This window comes from Pleurodeles waltl, chromosome 4_2 (genome assembly GCF_031143425.1).
Source record: "Pleurodeles waltl isolate 20211129_DDA chromosome 4_2, aPleWal1.hap1.20221129, whole genome shotgun sequence".
Classification (NCBI taxonomy): Eukaryota; Metazoa; Chordata; class Amphibia; order Caudata; family Salamandridae; genus Pleurodeles; species Pleurodeles waltl.
The window spans coordinates 415805278-415828920 of record NC_090443.1 but is presented as its reverse complement, the minus strand read 5'-3'; the positions used below and the strand labels follow the sequence as shown (position 1 = coordinate 415828920).

Sequence of the window (23643 nt, the reverse complement as noted above, 5' to 3'; positions counted from 1 at the left end):
TCCATCAAGTCAGAATTTATTCTTCATGAATGAAACGGGGACAGAATGTGGGCGGTGACTGGAACCAGAAAAAACACAGCACCAACAGGCAACTCAAAAACACGGTACACCCAACGCCATGCAATTAGGTGGCAGTTAAAACAATGCCACCCTAAAACGTCTGCCATGAACCTGTGCGCCTTGCAGAACAGGTTGGTAAGCAGACAGTAGACCAAGATGCCCTGATTCCATAAAGTCTTCACAAGTCACATGGAGGTCTATAAATACCCATCCATGTAGCTGGGAAATGTCTGGCAGACGTGTCCTGTGCTTACAGTTATAGCAGCACAGGCACTTTTGAAGGACATTCTCAGCACCTTCAGGAGTCTGCATGATGTACCAGGCCATACACTGCTGGTAAGGGCATGATCAGAGGTTGTCTGTTAGCAATGACTGCAGAACATGCATAGAAACTTTAATGTAGATGGGGAAGGCTCATCATATCCAGTCTGCCTATTTCCAAGCATACTGCAACACTACAACCACCACTTTTGCATCTACCCATAACTGTGCACTACTGCCTGCATGAGGCTTTCTGTCTGGCCCAGCTGACACTTTAGCACAGCTATTAAACGTATTTTAACAGTATAATTGAGGGCTAGTAGGGTCGCAAAATGACTTTGTACATTGGTTCCCTTGGGCTTCCCACTCTCAGGATTTGTGGGATAGGCCAAGCCAATCGTCTGGCTTTGATCTGAAAATACAACGAAAGCAGCATTTGTGTATGCCTGGCTTTGCATGTGTTAGCATGTTAAAAACAAGTCTATTGGCTTTGCAAATGCTTGTTTAAACAAATCGCATCTGCACTGCAATTAGGTTATTGGCCTATCTTAGTCACGAGCAGCACATCTGTGATCTACTGCTAGTATTATTATCTGCAGTTTACCATGACAGTGGGAGAAGGGTCGAGTGAGTGGGTAAGGAGTCATGGTCATTTAAATCAGTGTCATGAACACTGGAATGTAAGGCTGTACTACTAACCGGCCAAACAAGCACTAAACTGAACCTGCTAACCGGCAAACTCCATTTCCACAGTGATGTGTGCTTCTCTCACAGGAAAAGAAACAAATGCCCCAAGCCGTACGGCAAAGAAAGCACCTGCCACCTCAACAACACCCATCCCCCCCTTTCACTGACATGGACATGAACAGTGAAGATGTTATAAACCACAAAGGTGACCTCACCAGAGCCCAACCTACCACTTACATACAGGGCTGCATCAACGCCACACTACAGGTAGAAGTGCCTCAAAGCACAATAACCACCCGGGGGAAAGCAAAGGGCAACTGTACAGCCCCGCAGACCGAAACGAAGAGCGAATTCCATCGGCACACACCTTTAAACACGGGATGCACATACTCGATGCTTCAGAGAGATCCATAGCAAGGTCTATCCAATGTGATCCATCACTAAACAATACATCAATCTATTGTAGTCCGGCAGGGCCACTGTGTAAGTGAGTCACTGCTGTGCTTAGGGGGATGTAAGTACCCTAGTGTGTTAAGGGAGCCCAGAATCCAACTGTGCAACAAGACCACAGAAAAGAGCAAATACCATGCAACTGCACATACCGCCCGACTCAGCACTGACAAGCTGCAAGAAGCAATGACGAAAAGTGCCCAACACAATACGGGCTCTTTGAAAGCCAGGGCCACTTTGCTGGCTCAGAGACCGTGCTTGTGTTAAGCGAAAGCTCCTGTGGCCCTGCACTGTCCTGTTCTGTAGCAGGGAACCTTGAACAACTGCTGCCCATCCATCACCCATTTTCTCAGGAGGAAGCTTGTATATTTGCTTCCTGCGCTACGTCTCTGCTCTGTGCCAGGAAAGCTCGTGCTGTTGCAAATTCTACTCATGGCGGAAGAGCGAGAAGCTTGCCCAGCTACTGGCTGCACTGTATTTGTTCGATGCACGAGGGAAAATTGCACCAAAACTCACCAATTACTGTGTCATTGTATTTCGGAGAGGATTGTGAACACATTTTCCGTATGTAAATTTCAACATGCACTGGCAATATCAACAGGTCTGGCTTGTAAATGAAAGTGCCTCTTCTGTCATTGATGGAGTCAGGCACTCACAAACAACGTCATCATATATGCACTCTGTCACTGATCCTTACATTTTTGCATCCATCCATTCATTCATCCACCCATTGACTTATTCTTACATTCACCCACTTGCACAATCACTTACACAAGCAGTGAAACCAGATGACGTTGGGTAGGTTTGCGAGCAGCGTGGGCCACCATGGGGCGCTGGGTAGGAAGTGCTCGGCGACCCATCAAAAAGGGGACACGCCAAAGAGGGCATGATGGGAGCTGTAGTCCCATCAACCCAAATGACAAAAAAATGTCCAGAACAGATAAACTTTCACTCAGGAAGGACAATAAATGTCTATCAGTCGATACTGAAGCCCGTATTAAAGAGCAAAGGCTACAGTTACATCAATCTGAGGCTGAACTGAGCAGTTAATGCAGGTACAGGGGAAAAAGACCAGAGCATGGTAACAAAGAAACAGCAGAAATTTTTAAACTAAAAGAGTCAGAGTTGGGAGTTAATACAAGGAACACAGGACACAGTAATTTTAATAAAGGTGAATGGATATTGGTCCTAGACAACACTGAGAAGCAGGCAGGGACAGTGAGGGCTTTAGCGGCTTAGGGGGCCTGTGGTGAAGGGTGACCTTCAAGATGGTTCAGCCAGGAGCAATATTTTTCTGCAAGGCCAAGAGAAGAGATTGGCAAAAAGGTGTCCTGAAGAAGTGGGACCATCATCAGCAGCCCTTCCCACGTTGCAGGGAAGCCTATACACAGAATATGATGTGAACTTGAATGTATCAGCTTGGAAGAAATTTGATGTTGGTGATGGTGAGTGTCTAGGAACGTGTAGGTGGGGAAGGTGCATAGTGAGGATGAATTAGTTTTGGATTTTAGCGATGATATTGATGAATGGGAAGAAGGAGAGCGGAGGGAAGATGTGTGACAGGAAAAGGCTGTCTCTGCACGATCTGAAGGGAGGGATGAGCTACCAGCAGGGGGATGAGTACTGGTCCTTTTCAGAGGTCACAAGCCTACAAAGGAAACACCACAGATGTTCGAATGAATAAAGGAAGACGTTTATGTGAGACTAGAGAACACAGAGGCAAACAAGGAGGTCTTCATCAAGGTAACAGAAACAGGTGGTAAGTGTGGGATGTAGGAGATGTAAATTTGTTCAGAAAAAGAAGTCAGTCAATTGGTCTTTAGGACGGAATTACTTAAAAGGAGTGAATAGCAGTAAAGTAACAAGTGCAAATTTGGGAGTAACAATCAATGAAAAGACAAAACAGTTGTCTACAATAACGTCCAATAAAGAAATACAGAGTAAAACTATAGATGACAAGAAGTCAGAGGAGAACAAGGAAGGGGAGGAAAGTAAGGAGGATTTACACCATAGACCCAAATGACCATCCATGGGATTAGCACTGCCTTTAGGGTCACACCTACCAGAGAAAACAAAATGCTGTACTTGGAAGCATGAATATGTGGACGTTTTTAAATTGTCCCACTGGGACATTCAGTCTAAAGAGGGACCTAAGGAGTGGGGGCTGACAAGACATCCTAGAGTGCCAATAAATATGGAAAACGTCACATCAACATTTTTAATATATGCCAGTGCACATTGTGAAACGCACTATAATCAGGAAAGCACAGAAGCGTTTTGGGGAATATGCTTGGCTTAGATGTGATAAGGAGTTCAGAGCACGGCTTATTTTGATCCCAGGTAAAACATAAGGGGGATGTGGACTCTGAGTTATGGTTACAATGGATGTCATCTACATAGCCTCAAGCAACAACATATAGCAAGCCGCCTCCAGGTACCATACTACCCATCTCCGTATCGCCACGCTCAACAAGGGGCAGGGGCTTATGCAATAGGACAAGATCCTATTATGGAGGCATACAGGAGTTTCAACAAAGGTTTTTGCCCAAGACAGCTTTGCAGATTTAAACACGAATGTTCAAAATATGGGGGAAGGCACCCAATTACACAATGTTTCTCACTGGTCAATGCATGAGAGCAATGGGGCTACCAAGAGCCAGGGGATATCACTCACAGCCTACACCACAGGGCTCCTACACCAGTTAAAGTGATAACCTTAATTGAGCTACTGGGGCATACCCAGACAGGAAAGCTGCTGTTAAACTTGAGTGGGGTTTCAAGGAAGATTTTAGATAAGGATACTAAGGTCCTAGAATTCAAAGGTGGGCAGACAATTTACAACCTGCAAAAGCAGTGAAACATGCTGTAACAACAAAACTTAAAAAATAGATAAAAGAAGGGAGGGTAGTAGGTCCATTTCATGAATGGCCTATGTGAGAACTGATAATTTCTCCTTTAGGAGTAGTTCCCCAAAAGATTACAAAGTATTTCAGACTGATTCGTCACTTATCTTTGCCAGAAGGGTCACCCATCAATGATTTAATCTCTCCTGAAGACACAAGGGCAGTTTGTGTATCTGTGGATGATGCTTTGAAGCTGGTGAGGGAGAGTGGAAAAGGGATGGAGCTGGCGAAATGGGACATAAAATCGGTCTTTAGACTATAGCCAGTAAACCGGTCTGATAGAGTCTTGCCGCCTATGGGATGTGCAATATCTTGTTGCCTTTTTGAAATATTTAGCATATTTTTTTGCAGTGGGCTTTTTCATGAAGAAGTGGGCATGGAGCTATTTTGCATTAGTTTGATGATTTTTTGTTCACTGGTAGACAGGATACAGGAGAATGTAGGAGAGCTTTACAACACTGAGGACATGTCACTGGAGTTAGGGGTACCGTTAGCTCCAGAAATCAGAAAGTCTAGGTACAGTACTGACATTTTTGTGCATCAAACTGTACCCCCAAGAATTGGGAGCATGGCTGCCGCAGACAAAAGCATTTGAAATAAGAGATTTTCAAGGAGTTTAACTGGCTTGAGGCACCTGGAATTGAGGCAGGTTGAGAAGCTCTTGAGTTTCCTAAATTTTGCATGTAGAGTAGTGAGCGGAGGTAGAATGTTTTGTAGGAGACTGGGTATGGCACTGACAGATACATCCCTACCTCACCACCAAGTAAAAATATCCATGGCAGTAAGAGCTGGTGTATACATCTGGGAAACGTGTTTGGAAATGTTTAATGGAGTATTTATGTTTTTCCTGGATGACAACACAATTTGACGAGTTCAGATTTTTTCAGATGCTTCAGGGGCACATGGTTACTGCCTTTTTTGGGAAGGAAGGTGGAGTGCTTAGAAACGACCGGGGCATTGGATGAGACAAGGCAGTGGCATCGCTTTTTTCCCTTAGTTGTAGCTACAGTGGATTGCGGCAAAGAATTATCAAACAGATCAGTGATGTTCAATGTGGATTAGTTAACAGACAGAAATCACACAAACTTAGGGTGTTACTGTAGCTGCGAGAATTTATGCTACTGTGTTTTCAGATAAATATTGTATTTTGGGCAAAGCATGTGCCAGGTGTAAACAATAATAAAGTGGATGCTTTATCTCATTCACAATGACAATGATTTTGAATGCTGGCATCAGGAGTAGAAGACATGAAGACAGTCACCACAATACATTTGGGCCTAGGGGGAATAGGAGTTGTTGAGTTACTCCAAAAGTCAATTGCAGCATCCTTAAGGAGGAGTTATCGGCAGGCACGGTAGGAGTTTAGGGGCCCTGTTTCAACTAAACAGTTGTGGAATAACGATAATCATGAGAATATAGAATGTAGGGTGCTATGCTTTGTCCTAAAACTAATAGACAAGGACTTATCTCCAACTACAATAATTGTTAATTAGCAGGTATATCATTTTATTGAAAGTTAAACTAGGGATATGATTCTGTAGAAGACTTGGTACTAAGGATTTTGGTAGGCTGGACCAAACAGCCCAGTTCAATTGCCAGGTTGAGAGATCAGTGATATTTGGTTTACTGCAAAAACTATTGCAAGTCTTACCAGAGTGTTGCTATAATTTCTTTGAAGTTACTATTTTCAGATGATGTATGCTGTGGATGTTTTTTGGTGCCTTAAGGGATTCTGAATTACTAGGTTCCAAGTTAAAATCTGAAGGATGTCATAATAAAGTTCATTTAGAAGACTTGACGTTGAGGATATGGCTACGTAGTTCAAAAAAAGATCAGCTAGGTGAGAGGAAAATGAATATGGCTCAACCAAGGCGGGAGAGCAGAGGATGCATGTCCAGTCAGGAAATGGGAAAGATTTACAGTATAGCCAGACACAAGATTACTTTTTTGTCATGGGGTTGGATCACAGCATCTGAGAAAGACTTCGATTAAATTGAGGTTAGACCCTGTCAGTTATGGGACACAATCGTTCAGGATTGGAGCAGCTACAAAAGCAGCAAACTTAGGTTGGAATTGGGGCCAGATAAGATGAATAGGGAGATGGAAATCAAAATGTGAGCGTTATGTGAGTAACTAGGACATAGGGACAGTTGTTGTCAAGTTCAAGGTCTTATACTACAATTTTTCTTTTAGTATAGGTTGTATGAATGACCACTCGAGAAGTAAAATGGTAACACGGCTAGAAAGACATTCTTTGGTGCGTTGGGCAGCTAAGGAGCCAAATCAGCAAATATATGGACAAAATCTTGGATTACTTATAGCAGACATGAGGTGATATGGTGGGGAAAAAGTGGTATGCTTTGGGGCTGCTTAATGCACTTTTTATCAATACTTGTGACCGAGAGTGGCTGCCCTGATATGTTGTTGATGCATTTGGCCGAGAATGATTTGGTCAAGTTATCAAGATTTGTAACTGATAAAGAGGAAGTTTTCAGGGACATGTTTAATCTGGGTGGAATTTGTGCCAAGAAGATACTGAACAGGAGAGGACCACTAAAACAAACACGTTGACAAAGCAAGGAGGAAACTGAACAGAGCAATGACAGCATTTTGTTGGTCATTTGACATTAATGTTTTATCACATCATTGCATTAAGGAAGAAGATATGTTTTTGTTTTGGGGTTGCAGAGTACACTTTTTTCAGTTTACTTATTACATGATGAAGTTGAGGGTGTTAGTGGGGAAACTGTGGAGGGAAAAAGTTTTGATAAGAGTTTACAGGTCTGTCGGCCAGTAAAACAACCTTTGGGGTTTACCTGGATGGTGGTAGTATGGGGGGTGATGGAAAGTCAGGTGCGGGCATATCCATCACAGGGGTAAGGGGCGGCAGACTGCGGAGGGGAAGACAAAGTTTGGGGCTATGGAGCAGGATTAGGTAGTTTCACTTGGGGATGCCTGGTAGGGTGTGAAAGATGCATGCAAGGGAAGGCCGGTGAATGAAAGAAGAAAGAATGAGGCTCAAGGTAGGGGGACCTAGGAAGAGAATGGTTCATACACTTTGGGGAGTTGTTTAATGGAGGCAGATTTTCCAGGAATTTGATTAATTGGTAGGATTGATACAATGTTGCATTTGAATCGATTTATCCAACTGCAAACCTGTCTTAATAAAGTGTGTTTTTGTGCTATATACCGGTTTGTGGAATGCTATTATTGCACGATGGCTTTAGTGTGCTGGCTGACCCATACCTCCATGCTGTCATGGATGGAAGCGGAGTGCAAATGACACTCTGGGGACAATGGGGGTGGATCTCGGAAGAGAAAAGAAAGAGAGAGAGAGAGAGAGAGAGAGAGAGAGAGAGAGAGAGAAAAAAAAACACACATACATCTTCCACAGTCCTCCATTCCAGAGGAGAAAAGCAGCGGCACTCCAAGGATTTAGCAGCAAGCAGCTTTATTTTTGATCAGTGCATAACGTGGTAGTACATCCACTGGACCAAGTAAAGCATTTACCTTTGAGTCATATGTAGGAGTCCTTTCTTCATCTCTAAAGTGCTGGTGCCTGGGTAAAAAAAAGATCAGACCGCTACTTTACATAGTGTAGAGTTCATTTGATGCTTCCATGGCAGCTTGTATATTCTGCCAGTGTGTGTGCAGCAATCTCAGTTTTGTGCAGGCTGTTATCTATTCCACTGTTGGGGGATATTTATGACTGCAGTCGGCCCAGTGTATTTTAAGTCTGAGGGGAACATAAGGAAAGTTGTTCACAATTGTTCGGTCAATGAAACGGATTCATCTGTTTTTTTCACATTAAGGCGAATCCCAATTCATTTGTGTAATTTTGAAGGATTGGTAACAAGTGTTTAATGGCTTCTGTTTTGTTATCCCAGTTCACTGTTTCATGATTTCTTATGTACAGTACGTGATGCATTGTTCACCATGATACCATGATGTCTTATACTGGAGACATATCCCTAGTGAATTTTCACGCTGTTTATGTTTTCTCTGATTTGCTAAGATTTTTGATGTTTCACTTATTTTTTGCATAGGAGTCTCCACCATAACAATTTGCTTCTTAGTTGATTGCATGCTCCATTTTAAGACTACACAGCCGACTGGTGTATTACCTGTTACTTCAGCTAACTAGGTTATGATTTCCTATACAATAGCCGATACATTGTTTGCATTTATTACCTTTTCTGATTTATACTTCAAAGTTTACACAAACATCTCACATTTCATGCATCATTGGAGAGCTTCATCCTCACCATGTTTGTTACATAATGTTTAGACAGTTATCTGATTTTATATTGGGGTGCTTGCAAAGAGCTCAGTAGTAAAGATATGCTTTTCCTATTATTATAGTTGAGCCTTACTAGTTTTCATGTCTGTTTCACTTAATAGTCATATGTTGTGTTAATGTTGATCGTAGCCATAAGCTTGGATTTACGTCAACTTTGATCACCCAGACTGTTCTTTTGTTTTGGATATTTTTTTATTGAGACCATTCAGATGGAGTAACTGTGTGGTCTATTGATTCGAAGGCTTCTTGTTGATTATTGTTCCATTTCATTAGCATGATTTTATATGTCCTTACTGTATTGGTCGGATTTTCGACTCATGATCATAGTCTGGAGTGTCGATTTTGTTCACTTTGCTGGTTGCAACTTCATGGTAAATCGGCAGCTTTTTGTCTCCATGCAGGTTTACAGCTTCTGTCTATTAGCAATTGTCATCACAGGTGTGCATAACGTTCAGCACCCAAATTGCATCACCTGGAATCATAATTGCCAGGAGTATAGAGTCAGATTCTCTCTTCTAACATGCAGCTCCTAATTTCTTCCCCTTGTTGTCTTGGGATATGTTTAAATGCATAGTATCGGACTTCTCCCAGTATACTATCATGATTCTCCCAGAAATGCCTCACAACGAGATAACTGCCATCCCTGTTCCTGACTGCACACAAGTTCTTATTTAAGAAATTCTTAAATTCTTATTTTAACTTTATGGTTGTGCGTCTGATATTGTTTCCAACACAGGCATTCCAACACATAGACAACCTGATCCGTATTATTTTTAATCCATTTAGTCTTTGCCACTTCAAAAGTGTGGCATTTATTTTTGTTTATACCCTGCTCACATGTTTTGCATGCACTACACTTCGAGAAATCTTTTCTTTTCTCTGAAAGCCAATACTGCATAGTACTCTCCCTTTCAGGCTCCAGATAGCTTCTGGGTAAGATCTCCCCCAATAATACCCATTTCTGTAGGTGACCCACGGATATGAGCCCACAATCTGTCTTGGATAGTCATCCGATTGCAACACCCATGATCCCTTTTATACTGGAGCCTTGAGTATTAAATTACATAAATTTTCTTGAGTTACTCCTCCTTTCTTCATATTTCAGGGTTTTAAATAAGAGTCCTTTCCCTCTTTTTGCCTTGAGCTCTTGCCGGAGCTTCCTTGAGTACAGCTTTAAGCAACCTCTGTGCCAAAATCTTTCTGTCATACATGTGGCCTTTTAGTGGAAACTGTCATGTGTGAACAAATTGCGGGCCCGTAGTATCTTGCCTTATTGGAGGCTTAATTTTAGGGCTTAGGGTGACTACAACGCACATGCAAGACATGGTTACTAGCAATGGGTTTCTTGTTTCTTCAAACGTCTCTCGCAAAATCATTCATATTTCAGATAAGTCTGTCACATTGAAGTAGTTAATTTTGCGGCTATTGATAGTGATAGTTAGCCTGATATTGTATGTGCTCTGATTTAATTAACTGATGAAGATTTCAGGAACGGACCAGTCTCCATTCCATATTTAAAACACATCATCAATGAATCGTGTCCTTAGAACGACATGCATTTGTTCATTAGCGTCTGACCAGGTGACTGCCTTTTCTCATCACCCCATAAAAAAGGCTAGCGTATGTCGGTGTTCTTTAACAATTTGACTGTGTGTACTCCTTGATGTTCCTTTTCTGTTCTTTTTCTGCGCAATATTAAAGGATTCATTACTCAAGACTTCAGCTGCTGCCTTTCCCTCTTGGAAATTCGTTTAGACATTTGCTTATTTTTAATGAATTTTTTTATTACTAAGATCCTGGCAGGCGTTTAGCCATCTCAAGCCTCCTTAAGGGATTCTAGTACGAGTTCTTACAGTGCAAAATTTGACCCCTAGTTTTTGGCAAAGGGAGAAATCAGCATCAAATTCGTGCCTACTATGGAAATCTGTGATATGTCCTAAAACAAAATACATGTCAGAAAGCTTTATCCCCTTGTACCAACAATCCACATTTACAGGTTTAAAGTGGGTCTACTACCTTTGTCATACCGTTTCATAACAAACAAATCAGACCTATGGCAATGGACATACCTTTTCCAAGTGAACCAGTCAGGCCTAAGCCTTGATCGTTGGCTTGTCACCATAGCCAACTCAGGTCTACTCTACTGAGCTTAAGCTTTCCCACACGGAAACCATTCATAAAATTACAAGTGTATTAAAAAGTTACAGCTGGTAAAGTAAAACACTCTCCTAAGAGAGCCTAACAAGGATTTTCACAGCACAAATCTTCTATCCCCACAGTTTGTCAAAGGGGGTAACCAACACCAAAATCGTTGCTTTCTACAGTAATCTAAGAGATTCCATACAACAAACTCAAGGAACAATAAACATGTGAATAGGGCTAAAGCCGCTCTCTCAGAAGTACTTCTGAAATCTTGTTCTGGCAACCACATAAAGGCAGTGACAGCTGTGCCGTCAGGGAACATCGAAAATGATTCACTGTCAACTGGTTATGCCTCATACATGCCCCCTAGACCCAGGCACTTACCACAGTTTCAGAAACAAATTGCCAAAAATGTCTTGTACTCCTACAAACTGAAAGGTCTGACATGCACCCATGTTTAGGAACCCCATCTCAGCTGCAAAATGCTCAGCTCCTCTACAGGGTCCCCTCTGGTATCTATACACCTTAGGTATGTAAACATCTTAGCCTTACCTTCCCATCTCTAGTCACTCCAGACTATCACAACAGAATTCTAGAACAAGCCTTGCACAATCACAGTAGTGCTCTTCTAGACGGGCCCCAATCTGCCTTCCTCCTTCTGGATAAACCAACTCTGAAACTGGCCACAACACTAAGGAGTTCACTGGTAGCCTCCAGTGAACTAAGGAGTTCACTGGTAGCCTCCATATTTTATGCTGATTATTAAATGCTTTCTCTGCAACTCACTTCACTGACCTCTCTAAGTTTTTAGACTCTGCCCCACATTTTCCAATCCTGCTGGTGTTAAAACTTTTGTAGAGCTGCGTGCCGTCTCCTTCGGCACAGAAGGAAATAAGTCTGAAGATGATTGCATATCTAGGTGCAATATGAGTTTCAGGACGGGCCATTCTGGTTACACTTTATTGCAAAGCCCAACAAAATTTGACAAAATCAATCTACACTGGAAGGCAGGCCTAAGTGCGTTCGTCAACAACTAGTCAGTCCAGCACTGTCTGCATCAACACGGGGTTGTAAGCAATTAACAGTGAGCACAAACACCACTGAGAATAGTATATTTAAAAAGGCACTGTGGGGATTGGTTCTAGGAGGCCTGCAGTGTATTCCCCACGCCCACTATTCAATTTGCAAAAGGCACATGCTGCTAAGCTTTTCTTTCGGGGTTTCTGCAGCATCTGGATAGAAGGATTAAAGGCGATGAGCCCCATGACATTTCCTGGCTCCGAACTGGCCATCTGCAAGACCTGTCCTTATATGTTTTTTATAATATATATAAGTGAGCGCTGGCTTGGCCCACAGTAGTAGATCTCTCTTACCTCATGCTTTTGGTTTGGTGTATCATTCCACCTGCAGTGCATGAGGAGTGATTTTAGATTTTAAATGTAAACTCAGTCATCACACATTGAATTCCCGATCTCTTAGGTGTATTATAAACAAAAAGGAAACATGTTTTGTTTTTTCACTGCAGCAAGCATTTTAAAAATATTTTAGTCAGGACTCAAAATGCACATTAGACCAATCGGCTTTGCCAATGCTTGCTTCCAGAAGGAACAGCATTAACCAACAATCTTTTTCCCATCAGTTATCCAATTCCCAATCCGCTTCATCTTTCTGAATCCCACTGTGTAAGCTAGTTTGTGACCTTTTTTCTTGGAACAGTTTCAAGATGTGCGCTGAAATTAAAGTATGCCACATGCACTGCTCTTCGACAATCTAATTGACTAATAAAAGATGCAAAGTAATTACTCGGATTTGTCTGGCATTAGCTGCTTTCATGAAAACATAATGCCACAAAGCTCATAATCCAGTGGTTTCTAGCTTCCGGCAGAGGCGAGGTGTATAGGGTAGGTAGGATGCTGGCAGTGGAGTTCCAGTTTATTAGGAGAATACGACATGGGATTGAGCAATCAAGTTTAACTTTCAAGATAATAAACTAACTCCTCAAAATTAAGCAGCCATTCCAATGGGCCACTGAAACCTGCATGGTCTCTTATTGCTTGGTCAGAGGAATATGTAAAATGTATTTATTATCCCTGAAATCTGTTGTTATTGGTAGCTGGATACTCTCCAATAAGTGACTGTGCATTGGTTCTGACTGGTAGCAGATCTGTTCAATGAAGATACATTTGCTTTGCTCTTTTTCACATTCTTAGAGCCAATCTAAAGATCCCTAAACCTTTCATGGAATAGTCCCTCATCTAAAATTGCTAAAGAACATTTTGTATTCACCTACAGTTACAATACTCAACATCAGTATTTAATACCGATGCTTAAGATACTATACAGAGCTACAGGTGAATTTATTCCTCCTCAGCACAAACTAAATTAACACGTCTGATATTGCATTTTTATCTAAAATACTTTGTTCTATACTGCTCGCCCTTGAACTTGTATCTTCACAAAACTCTCTTCATTCTTCTTCAGTTATGTTTCCCTATTCAACATATCAAATGGCTGAGTTTAGTAATAGCATGAGTGCTCTTTTCAGCTTCACCCACATGAACATCAGTAAAGTGATAAAACAAAAAAAACTAAACCAGTGAAAACGTAAAAGTGAAATACTTCTGATTTTCAAATGTGTTATATTGGAAATATATATTAAACCTCATTTGAACTTAGGTTGCTTAAATTTACACCCAACATTATATTTAGGCTTAGAGTTAGTGTCAGTCTCAGAATCACAGCAAATAACAAGTATTAGTTTTAAGGCTGTTGTTCAGCTTACAGGTCAGTTTATGAGTTAGCTTTCAGTACAGGGCCACTCTGTTCCAATAGGGTTGCAGGTTGTACTAGGAGTAGGCACATCCTTAGAATTATGGTTAGAATTAGACTTAAAATCAGAGTTTAGTGTGTGCATTACATTTAAATATAATGTTGGTGTGTTAAATGTATTCATTGTTCGATTCTTTTAGAAATTTCTGGGATACCACTTTAAAGCTCATAGTAATACCCAATAATTATTTTATCAAGTATTTCTATTTTGGTATTCAGTTAGTTTATATACTGATGTTAGGTATTACAGTATATGTATTATGTAACCCATTGGTTTAAACACTTTATACAATGTAGCTCTGAATGAAAAGTAAGTATAACAAGCAAAATCTAGCCTTGACAAATTCGTTTAATGGTTATGGGAAAATGCAAGGGGTGATGGAAAGCTTTAAGTAGAGATAAAATAATTTGAACAGTTGAAAAACACGACTAAACTGTGAACTATGCCTTAGATAGATTTGAATGCAAATTAAATCTAAATCTGGAGAAAATACAACCACCACCTGCCCATGTGGGTGCTTGGCAGGATGCTTCATCTTTAGCATGGTTGCCTAGGTGATTTCAGTGATAAAAGTAGCAACTTTAAGGGAAAATGGATATGGGGGAGAGGGACTACCACCGATGTAGAGTCTTTGGACTGGCAGTGGGGATGGTTGAGCGCTTTAAGACAGGCAGAGAGAATAAGAATGTACTTTATCAGGAGGTCAGTCTAAACATCAGCTAGCCTCAGACATGTGCAGCTCCCATATTCCAACATGAATCTGAACGCCAAGATACTGAAACACTGACAGTTATCCATTCATGTGTAAAGCAGAACATCTCTATATTTACAAATAACACAGAAGTTGCAGTCTATGAAAAAACCCACACAGGAGGCCAACAGTCCAACAAACACGGAGCTACCAACAAAGGCCACAAAATTATACTAACATATGTCACCCTCACAAAACCTCAAGTAAAACCAGTTATAAATGCAACCAGTTCGGAAGCATTAAAATATCAGGAAAAAAGTTACACACGCTGACTACAATGGCCAATTACTTCTCTGCAATTAATCATCTTTCCAGGAACCACAACTCTGGCTGGCTGGCTGGATGGAAAACGTCTGCCAACTTGTCTCTATTCTCACACTGACATGCATAGAATTTTTTTGATGTCTAATACCACTAGTCTCGAAACACTGCCAGGCTGTACCTAGCATGGGATACTATAACCCATCCAAATGTTCCTGGACTTGACACACACATCTCAGGCATCAAATCGGTTTTGTCTACTTAGCAGCAACATTTTCTCTCAAAGCTCTGTCATCCACCTTCAAGCCCACATTTCGTGTTTTCTTTTTCCAAAACCAACCAGTACTTTTCGTAGTAATTTGAGTGCATAATTATTATACTTATTGTTGGATACAAGTTATTATGAGAGATTCACAATAGTCACTGGACAGCCTCAAACAGAGGTACGCTTTTTGCCACTGCTTAGAGGAAAGCCATGCGCACTCCTCTGGCCACTGGCTTGAAGATGGTACAAAGCCAATCTTTTCTGCTCCAGCAACACGGATAAGAAAAAAACCTCTGTCAACTGATATAGATTTCACTCCTTAATCTGAGACAATGGAATACGTGGAGAAAAACCTGTGTGTAAACTTTCTCCACTACCACCTCGGTATCAGAACAAAGCATTTCTGCATGCACACAGAATTGTAAAGCATCATTCTGGCATATTAATGTCAATCGAAAAACAGCCCCAGAAAATCATCAGAAAACTTGCCCTAGGTTTCTCAGGCTTTTCATTAAGTGGGAGGGAAAGGGGGACCAAAAGATATGCAAAAACCTGTTGCTCATTCAGCATGCTGCACAATTTGTGATCAGAATTTCAATGTCATTTCTATGGTTGGCCACTATCATAGAGAGGTTAACAGCAGGAAGGCCCTTGTTCCCAGTGCCAACTGACCTAACTCAAACTCTAGGATTAGCCAAAAATGTGTCCCATTACAAAACACACCTTCCCTCAATGGATACATCTGTACTTTTTTCCCAACAAATATTTTAAAGAATCAAACACGTGCACAGAGCAAAAGGCACTTCTAGGCTGACAATTATCCATTACAAGATACTAAACAAGATTTACTATTTATTGCTCAACATAAGTAAAAATATGCATCACATAGCTTAGATCAAGGCATATATACAACACATAGCTTGGATCAAGGCGTGCCCCCTCCCCCCACCATTGAAAAATCAAGACTGTGACCAGCGAGTTCTGGGATAGAAGCACTTGAAATAAGTCCCTCATTGATTGTTGGAGTAATGGACCCCGGTGGACTGTGCGCCCAGCTCTGGACACCAGACCGCACACCACCATGAAGCCTGCAAGAGAGATTGTATTTGTGTCCAGGCTGGAGGGGCACGCCTTTATTTGGGAATGTCCATGGGTAGCCCATAGGGTCAATGCAAGGTTTAGTAACAGGACCATCAACACCCAATCACTACATTCAAAACCTGAATAGAATTTTATGAGAACCCCACTGAAACCAAATCACTGCAACTGAAATCCGAGAAACTTTACTTTTAGAGTTTGAAGTGCATTACTAAAATTGCTACTGTATTTTGGACCTGTAACTTTAGAGAGGATGGTTCATTTGGGGTGCACCTTTGGTTGCACCTCTAAGGCTGCCAGGAGCTTTGCGAACATCTTCCATTAACCAACATGAGCCACAGGCCATATTATGGAAATGCAAAATGGAATGTACAAAAACAGATTTCCTTATAGCGACTCCTACAAAGTAGGAATCTCTATAAGGAAAATGATATTTAGAAAATGCTATACCATTCGTTCCTGTGGGCCTGAAGGCCCACGCGTACAAATGGTTTTGCATTTCCGAATTTGAAATTTCCTAATAGGAAATCTCTAATTTGGCAATGTAAAGCCAAGGGTGCCTATGGGCCAACTCCCGTGATGCACTAAAAAAAAAAAGTGGTGCACATGTAAAGCACAACAATGCCCTATGGGCATGCAAGCTACATGGCACTTTAAAAAATGCATTTGGGGTGCATTTCTTTTTTAATTGCACATCATTATCATTAACTTGGAATAGCATTTCGTACATGCCAATTTGGCATTTAAGAAATGCTTTATATATGTGCTTAGGGAATCGCAAAATGGAAATCCCTATTTGCGATTTCCTAATTAGAGAACCACAAAATGCGATTTCCACTGGGTAGAAATCACATTTTGTGACCACATTTAGACCTTTAAACACAATGTGACCACAGCACACAGATATATAGTCCAATCACGTAGCAAGGATTTGTATCCCTGGTAGAACGTTTGAGGTTGGAGAAAGAATACGTGGAGATCCCAAATTCGTTAGAGAGAGTGTCTTTAATTGTAGGCACAGTTTGTCTCAAGATTGCACATTCTTCAAAATACAGCCAACACGTGTTTCGTCACTCAGGTGACTTCATCAAGGCTAGGCCGTCCAGCCAGCTAGAATTTTTTTTGGGAGAACCTGCGGTAAGGCAAGTAGGTAGACATCTTGCAAAGTTGAGTGTTATTTAATGGTAGTGTCTCCAGAGCATCGGGAGCTAGGGGTCCCAGTGGTATCTTGAATACCCGCCTCTGTACCGGCCTTACGACCGCTCTGGCTCTTCGTTTTGATACGGTTTCTTGATTTAAGGCTTATCAGGGCCTTCCCCATTCTCCCTGGTCACCACTGGGACCCCTAGCACCCGATGCTCTGGAGACACTACCATTAAATAACACTCAACTTTGCAAGATTTCTACCTACTTGCCTTACCGCAGGTTCTCCCCAAAAATGTTCTAGCTGGCCGGACGGCCTAGCCTTGATGAAGTCACCTGAGTGACAAAACACGTGTTGGCTGTATTTTGAAGAACGCGCAATCTTGATGCAAACTGTGCCTACAATTAAAGACACTCTCTCTAACGAATTTGGGATCTACCCGTATTCTTTCTCCAACCTTAAACGTTCTACCAGGGATACAAATCCTTGCTACATGATTGGACTATATATCTGTGTGCAGTGGTCACATTGTGTTTGTTGTCATTGTGTACATTGGTACTCAATTTTGTGCCTACTGGGTAGTAAGGCACCTGACCATTTGGCACCAGACCTTGACTGTGTTTACATTTGCCAACTTTACTGGTTTTTACTCCCTAGATGTGCGGCATCTCTCACCCTTACTACCCCATATCTCTGTTTTAGGCCTACATTTAGACCTTTGTACATGTGGAAAGGCAGTATTGTATTACTTAATGGACCAAATTGTGATTCGGTCTGTCAAGAAATGCAATTTCCTTTCGTACATTTGGCACTATAGTACTGTTTACGGTTAGATTACTGGCCTAGACTTTGTCAGAGACTTCTGGTTTTCAGTAGTTATCCTAACTACATGCTAAGTATTTTATGTCCATGTGCATTAAAGGTATTTTTTCAAAGTAAACAACTGACTAAATATTGAAATAACTTGGGGGCTGTTTCTAACATGGAAACAGTACAGCATATCTAACCTTGCACCTTCTCCTTGAGTAAGCCTATGTTGCTTGACCTCGCTACCTTGCGAGCCTGAAGCGCTAAAAAAGACTTCTTGGTTATACAATCAGGAGAACACTGGTATTGTGGCCTCATGACATCGGAGGTAAACAACCTCAAACTGCTACATTTAAGGCTCAGTAACCGCCAGCTGACTTGACCCCCCCCCAAAAAAAGTCCAAGTATGCGCCTGTGAAGTAACAATAACTCTGCAGCTCCCCGCGATGTGTGGCCAAGAGCCTCAGTTGACACCACATTGCAATGGCCACCAGCAATCAGCTCTATCAAAATAACCTCTGCTGTTCAAGGTAGCCCACAGCTCTGTGGCACAAAAAAGCCCTGGCTCACCCTCACATGAGAAGTCAGCACCAGACACAGCGGAGCCAAGTGGGGTCACACCTACAGACTGAGCAGGGAAGAAAGGATGTAGAAACCTTCCTATAGCAAAGCCGATCAAGCACAGGTCAGTAAAAGAAGCACTAGTACTGCAGTTAAGCCCTTTTGTATGTGGTTATATACAGAAAATGTACATGAAAAAGTACATGTATGTTAAAATCTCAACTTCCATTTTGGAGCCAATGATTCATTACTGAAAGTCATGACTGATTGTTTTCTTCCCCCTTTGGATGTTCCTCATACTACATTCCAATTGTTACTATACCTTCATAAGCATAAGAAAAAAAAAAGCTTGGGCAAAGCCAATAGGTCTGGTGTCAGCTGCCAGCTTTTTGGCTTTGACCATGCTTATTTTGTTTTACTGTGGTTTTTAATCAAACATTGTTCTGGGAGTTGCCAAACTCTAGACAACCTAAAGAGAAAAAAAATGAAAAAAATGAAAACAAATCAAAATTGTTTTAAGTTTCAAAAAGAGGTAATTAGTAGTCACTGGCATGGAAACAAACTACTTTGTGTGTAGATGTGCCCCTTGTGAAAGGACAGAATGCTGTCACTCGGAGTGAAATTAGCTGATGGCTAAAGTGAGCCCACCAGTTGCACCATGCAGTGTGCTGTAGTGGGCGGGCAAAAAACTGTGAATGACATAACAGACCAACGGACGAAGCGGGCTGGCTGAAAGTCCGTAAAAATATATTATTTATATAATTTTAACAACAAAAAAAAGGTTACCACTAAGCCAGGCATAAAAATGGAAATTTATGAGGCTATTATTTATATAATTTTACTAAAATCAAAGGTTATGGCTAATGCCGACATATACTAAAGGCAGTGAGAAACAACTGGATCCTTCGGAAGGGCTGACACATACAGGCCACATAGCTCAGTGTAAGACCTCCTCATGTGTGAGATTACTTTTGGTGCGTTGCTTAAGGAATGGCATCACTGTCGTGCAGCGTGCCCTCTCTAGACACATGCAACCATGCCTTCCTTCTGTAGTCTGGCCTACTTCAGACCCTACTCACCATGACACATCTGACCCTGGGTTTTCTTGTCTGCCACTGTTTGGTCTTCTCCGCCCACTGGCCTGCCTGTGAGTGCTTCCAGCTAAAATAGCGCTGCAGGGTTGCGGCAGAATATGTGAAAGCAATATTGGAGACGCCGTGGCAATGCTACGTTGTTGTAGTCATGACAAGGAAGCATTTTTGTATGTACTAGTCCACCACATTAGCCTAGAACGGAGAATAAAACTGGACAATTGCAATCTGAAAGAGCAAGTTATCAAATATCGCAGAATTGGTGAAAATCTAGATTCCATCATGGTCAAGCTTTGTAAAACGATCTTGTGGGTACCTCAAGCGTCAATGGAAAAATGCTCCACATGAATCAGTTTAACTAAATGAAGAAATCTTAACAGGAGTGGAGTCAGACCCCATATTTACCACTGCAGTAAGTGATTGTTTAAGAAACGGGGGGCAAAATGGATTTAAGGAAGCGTCAGGCCATTTTACCTTTTCAATCTTTTCATCCAGCATTCTGAAGAATTCCTGTTGGCTGTCGGAGATGTGCATGCTGAAAAGCAAATAAGTTTCAATTAATTTCTAGGGCTCACATTTTAAATACATGGCAGTTAATATTTCTAACACACTTTAAATGAACCTCCCAAAAAAATGCAGAGCAGCCCTTTGAGGACCTTACAGCAAAACAGGTGCACACATATTCTAGGCCAAGGATTTGACAATACACAGGTATACAGCGGGATGTGACCATATGCAAGAGCGGTAGGATGCTTTACCATCAGGGTGTGGAGACAAAGGTGCATAAGAAAGCAGAGCTGTGGTTCGTCAATGTTTTCCTTTCTCCCTCTGTGGCATCCTCTCCCTGCATCTAATCACTCAACCAACCTTTACATGTTGCCCAATCCTCCCTCACTTCAGTTTCTGCTCCTTGGCTCAATCGCCTACCCGTCCTGGCATCCAGTGTCTCCTGCCCAAAACTCACCTCAGCGCGTTGTTCTGCCTTGTCGCCCTCTTTCCAGAGACCACACTCTAGACAGGTTAACAGCTATTTAGGTACCTACTGGCGGCACCTTTCATGCGCCCTGAGGACTGATGGCCATTAATTCTCCTTTTTCAGACTTCTGTTTGAGTTTCCTTATCCTCTCATAGTCTTTGTAGGTTTGGATATACGAATGCAGTCTCCATATTCATTCTTGCAAATACATTTTGAGATTTAAGACTAGGACTGGCCCAGCTGTGAAATATAAAACTGCCAGCACAGTGATCTGTGCAGGGGTCATGCTTTAGGGATGGAGTTAATGTCCTCCCCCATACTTACAATTTATAGGATGTTTTCCATTGGTGCACGTTAAGAAAGAATATTACGTATCTGAAGATATCTTTCTAATCACGACGTTCGTTGCTAAAATGTTCTTTATTTTTTCACGTTGGTTTTTATTAAGTGCAAACCAGCCAAAAAAATTGCACCAAATCACTGCGGATCAATATGAGAGGATCTTAACAGTGAGAGAGAAAAGGGAACAAAACGAGTTTTGTCAAAACAGTGACAACTATGTGAACATAAAAATCAAAAGAGCTGGGGCAGAAACTTGTTCCACTAGTTCACATCTCCAAAACACACAAGGGACAAAGATCCAAGGCAGAACGAGTGTAATCAGGAAAGGCGCAATGGGGTACCTTTCACAGACTACCATCAGAACATGCGTCCGAAATCTGGTGATTTTCTAGACTAAAGGGGTGTGACTGATAAACAACATGAGATGATGGAACTCACTAGAAGAAACACTGATGCCACACCCTGTGGAAGACCTGTTCAAGGAAGAGTCATTTGACAACGCTTCCAGATTCACTCCATTAAACATATTACAGCTATTGGAACAGATGGCACTAAAGTGTCATGAGCTGTAGTATGGACAGTGATCTGGAATATTTCTCAAGTGATCAGGATTCTAACACTGCTGGAGTAGTGGTCTATGGAATTATAACTTCGACCCTGGCTGGGGATGAGCACCGGGAAGATGCTGACAATTCAACAGGCAAGGATCTGTACTCCACCCCCCTCCTCCCCCAAATTTCACTGTTGTCAGAGTGCAATTCTTTTAGTTTAATAAAATAGTATTTATGCCCAGCAGGCAGATTTCTAGGTTCATAGAGCTTGTTCTCTCTTTCTAGTCTCTCCTTGCATTGCCAATCTTCTATTTCAGTGGTTCCCAACCTGTGGTACGGGGTCCCCTGGGGGTCGCGAAGCTTCCTCAGGGGTCCGGGACTGCATAGAAAATGTAATAATATTACCAGATTAGGTCCCCAGCTTTGAGTAATGACTCAGTGGGGTGTCCCTGCATACCAATAATGATTCAGTGGGGGACTATGGATTCCAGTATTGATAATGTGGGGTCCACATAAATCAAAAGGTTGGGAACCACTGTTCTATTTATTTATTGTGGAGTGAATCTGCTCCATCACAGTTTCATCAAGCCCTTGAGTTGATAGCCCATATTTTCAGGTTCCATCGCAGTGTAGTCAAAGTAACAAATCAAGTATGCGCACAAGCTCACATTTTGCTTCATTGTAACCGGTGACTCGTTCTGTATTGTGTCAAGGACGCTCAGTAGCGCAACAGTGTCAGTATGAAAACAATTCTCAATTACGCAGCATAATGTCACAGAACCTGTTCCAATAACTGCTTTCTTCCAAATGAACCCTATGCCCTTTGTAACGTCACTAGCCCCTAGCAGGCAACAATTTCGCTTCCAGACACTGCAAAGATTCTTTCTGGCATCTCACTGCATTGTGGGCCCGGCAGTCACATGCTGCGGTTCCGCTGCTGCTTTCCAATGGAATCCAACCCGCAGACAAGTAATTCAAACTCCTGTTCAAAGCATTGTGGTCGTTGTAGTTTTTCAAGTGGCATACATTTCCTCACATTTTCAGAAGCTAGAGTGCTCCTGCGCAAGAGATGGTGGTACATTTTATACAAATATCAGAGTGAGCCAAGAAATGAGAGAATTGCTATATGGTTCTCATCTTGAACCAATAACGGAGAGATATGCAGAAGCTATTTGCAACACAATTTACAAAAGACATGACAAGTACATATCACTTCCACTTTGGACAGCTTTTAATAAAAGCTGTCAAACGTAGCACTAACTTGAATAAAGGGTTTTTGCACAAAAGTGTGCTGAGCCAATAGACTGGGAAGGATGTGCCTAAGAACTTACATGATGGTGAAAGCAGATCGACAAAGAAACAAGACTGAAGAAGTGTGGCAGACCAGCTGGAATGGAGGAGTTTTTAGGGATTTTCAAACCCAAAGCTGTCTGGGGAATAAACAACATCTAAGGGATCAAACCTATGTACTTCAAGGTATGAGTAGATAAAAAAAGATTTATGGACCTTAACAGGAGCTGTGCAATGATGACCTGACCATGCGTTGGGTATTTGGATGCTGGGCAGCTGACAAAATGGACTTGATCCTTTAGGTTCCTCAGACTAGAGGGTCAAACTGTCGATGCACATTCTCAAAAAGCACAGTTAGAGGGGAAGGACCGGGCAACTATGCCTTCTGAACAGTGAATGCAAGCCTACTAGGACCTGTTCCGGCTCCATTCAATATAGACCTGTCTAGCCCTTGCAGATCTTCAGTTTCCTCACAGGGGTGCATGTAGCAGCAAAGGCCAGGTGCTCCAAAAGACAATCTTGCTCCCTAGGTGGAAAATATATCTTCCATTCTAAAATGCAAGGCCATGGACCAAACTGGCATTCCAAACCACAATAGCTCTAATCAGCAGGTTTCTTTCCATACCGTTATCTGTACTAGAAGCTATGAGCCCAATCCAAGATGGCACTTCAGGAAATCCTATTATTTATGTTCTCAACTCAACTTAACTTAATTACTATAACAAGTCCTTTCATTACAAACATACGCATTCCTAAGGAAGGAAAAATAAACAGGGTGGCAAAGTTGCCATATTAACATTAGTGTGTGGAGGTGTACTGATAGGGAACGTGGTAAAGAGATAGCAATGCTATTTTCCGTCGCCAATGACATGG

At 41.8% G+C, this 23643-nt stretch overlaps 1 protein-coding gene across 6 annotated transcripts in view; it reads right to left on the bottom strand.

The window, feature by feature from the left end:
- The window catches only part of C4_2H1orf21 (chromosome 4_2 C1orf21 homolog), a 316947-nt gene that overhangs the window by 45426 nt on the left and 247878 nt on the right, over nt 1-23643 (bottom strand). For 5 of the 6 annotated variants that reach the window (XM_069231634.1, XM_069231635.1, XM_069231631.1 and 2 more), the window contains one exon: nt 20086-20146. In XM_069231634.1, coding sequence (XP_069087735.1) covers nt 20086-20146 — 61 coding nt within the window. Of the gene's footprint in view, nt 1-7870; nt 7921-20085; nt 20147-23643 lie in introns of those variants that run through there. The other variant, XM_069231636.1, reaches the window with a different exon arrangement.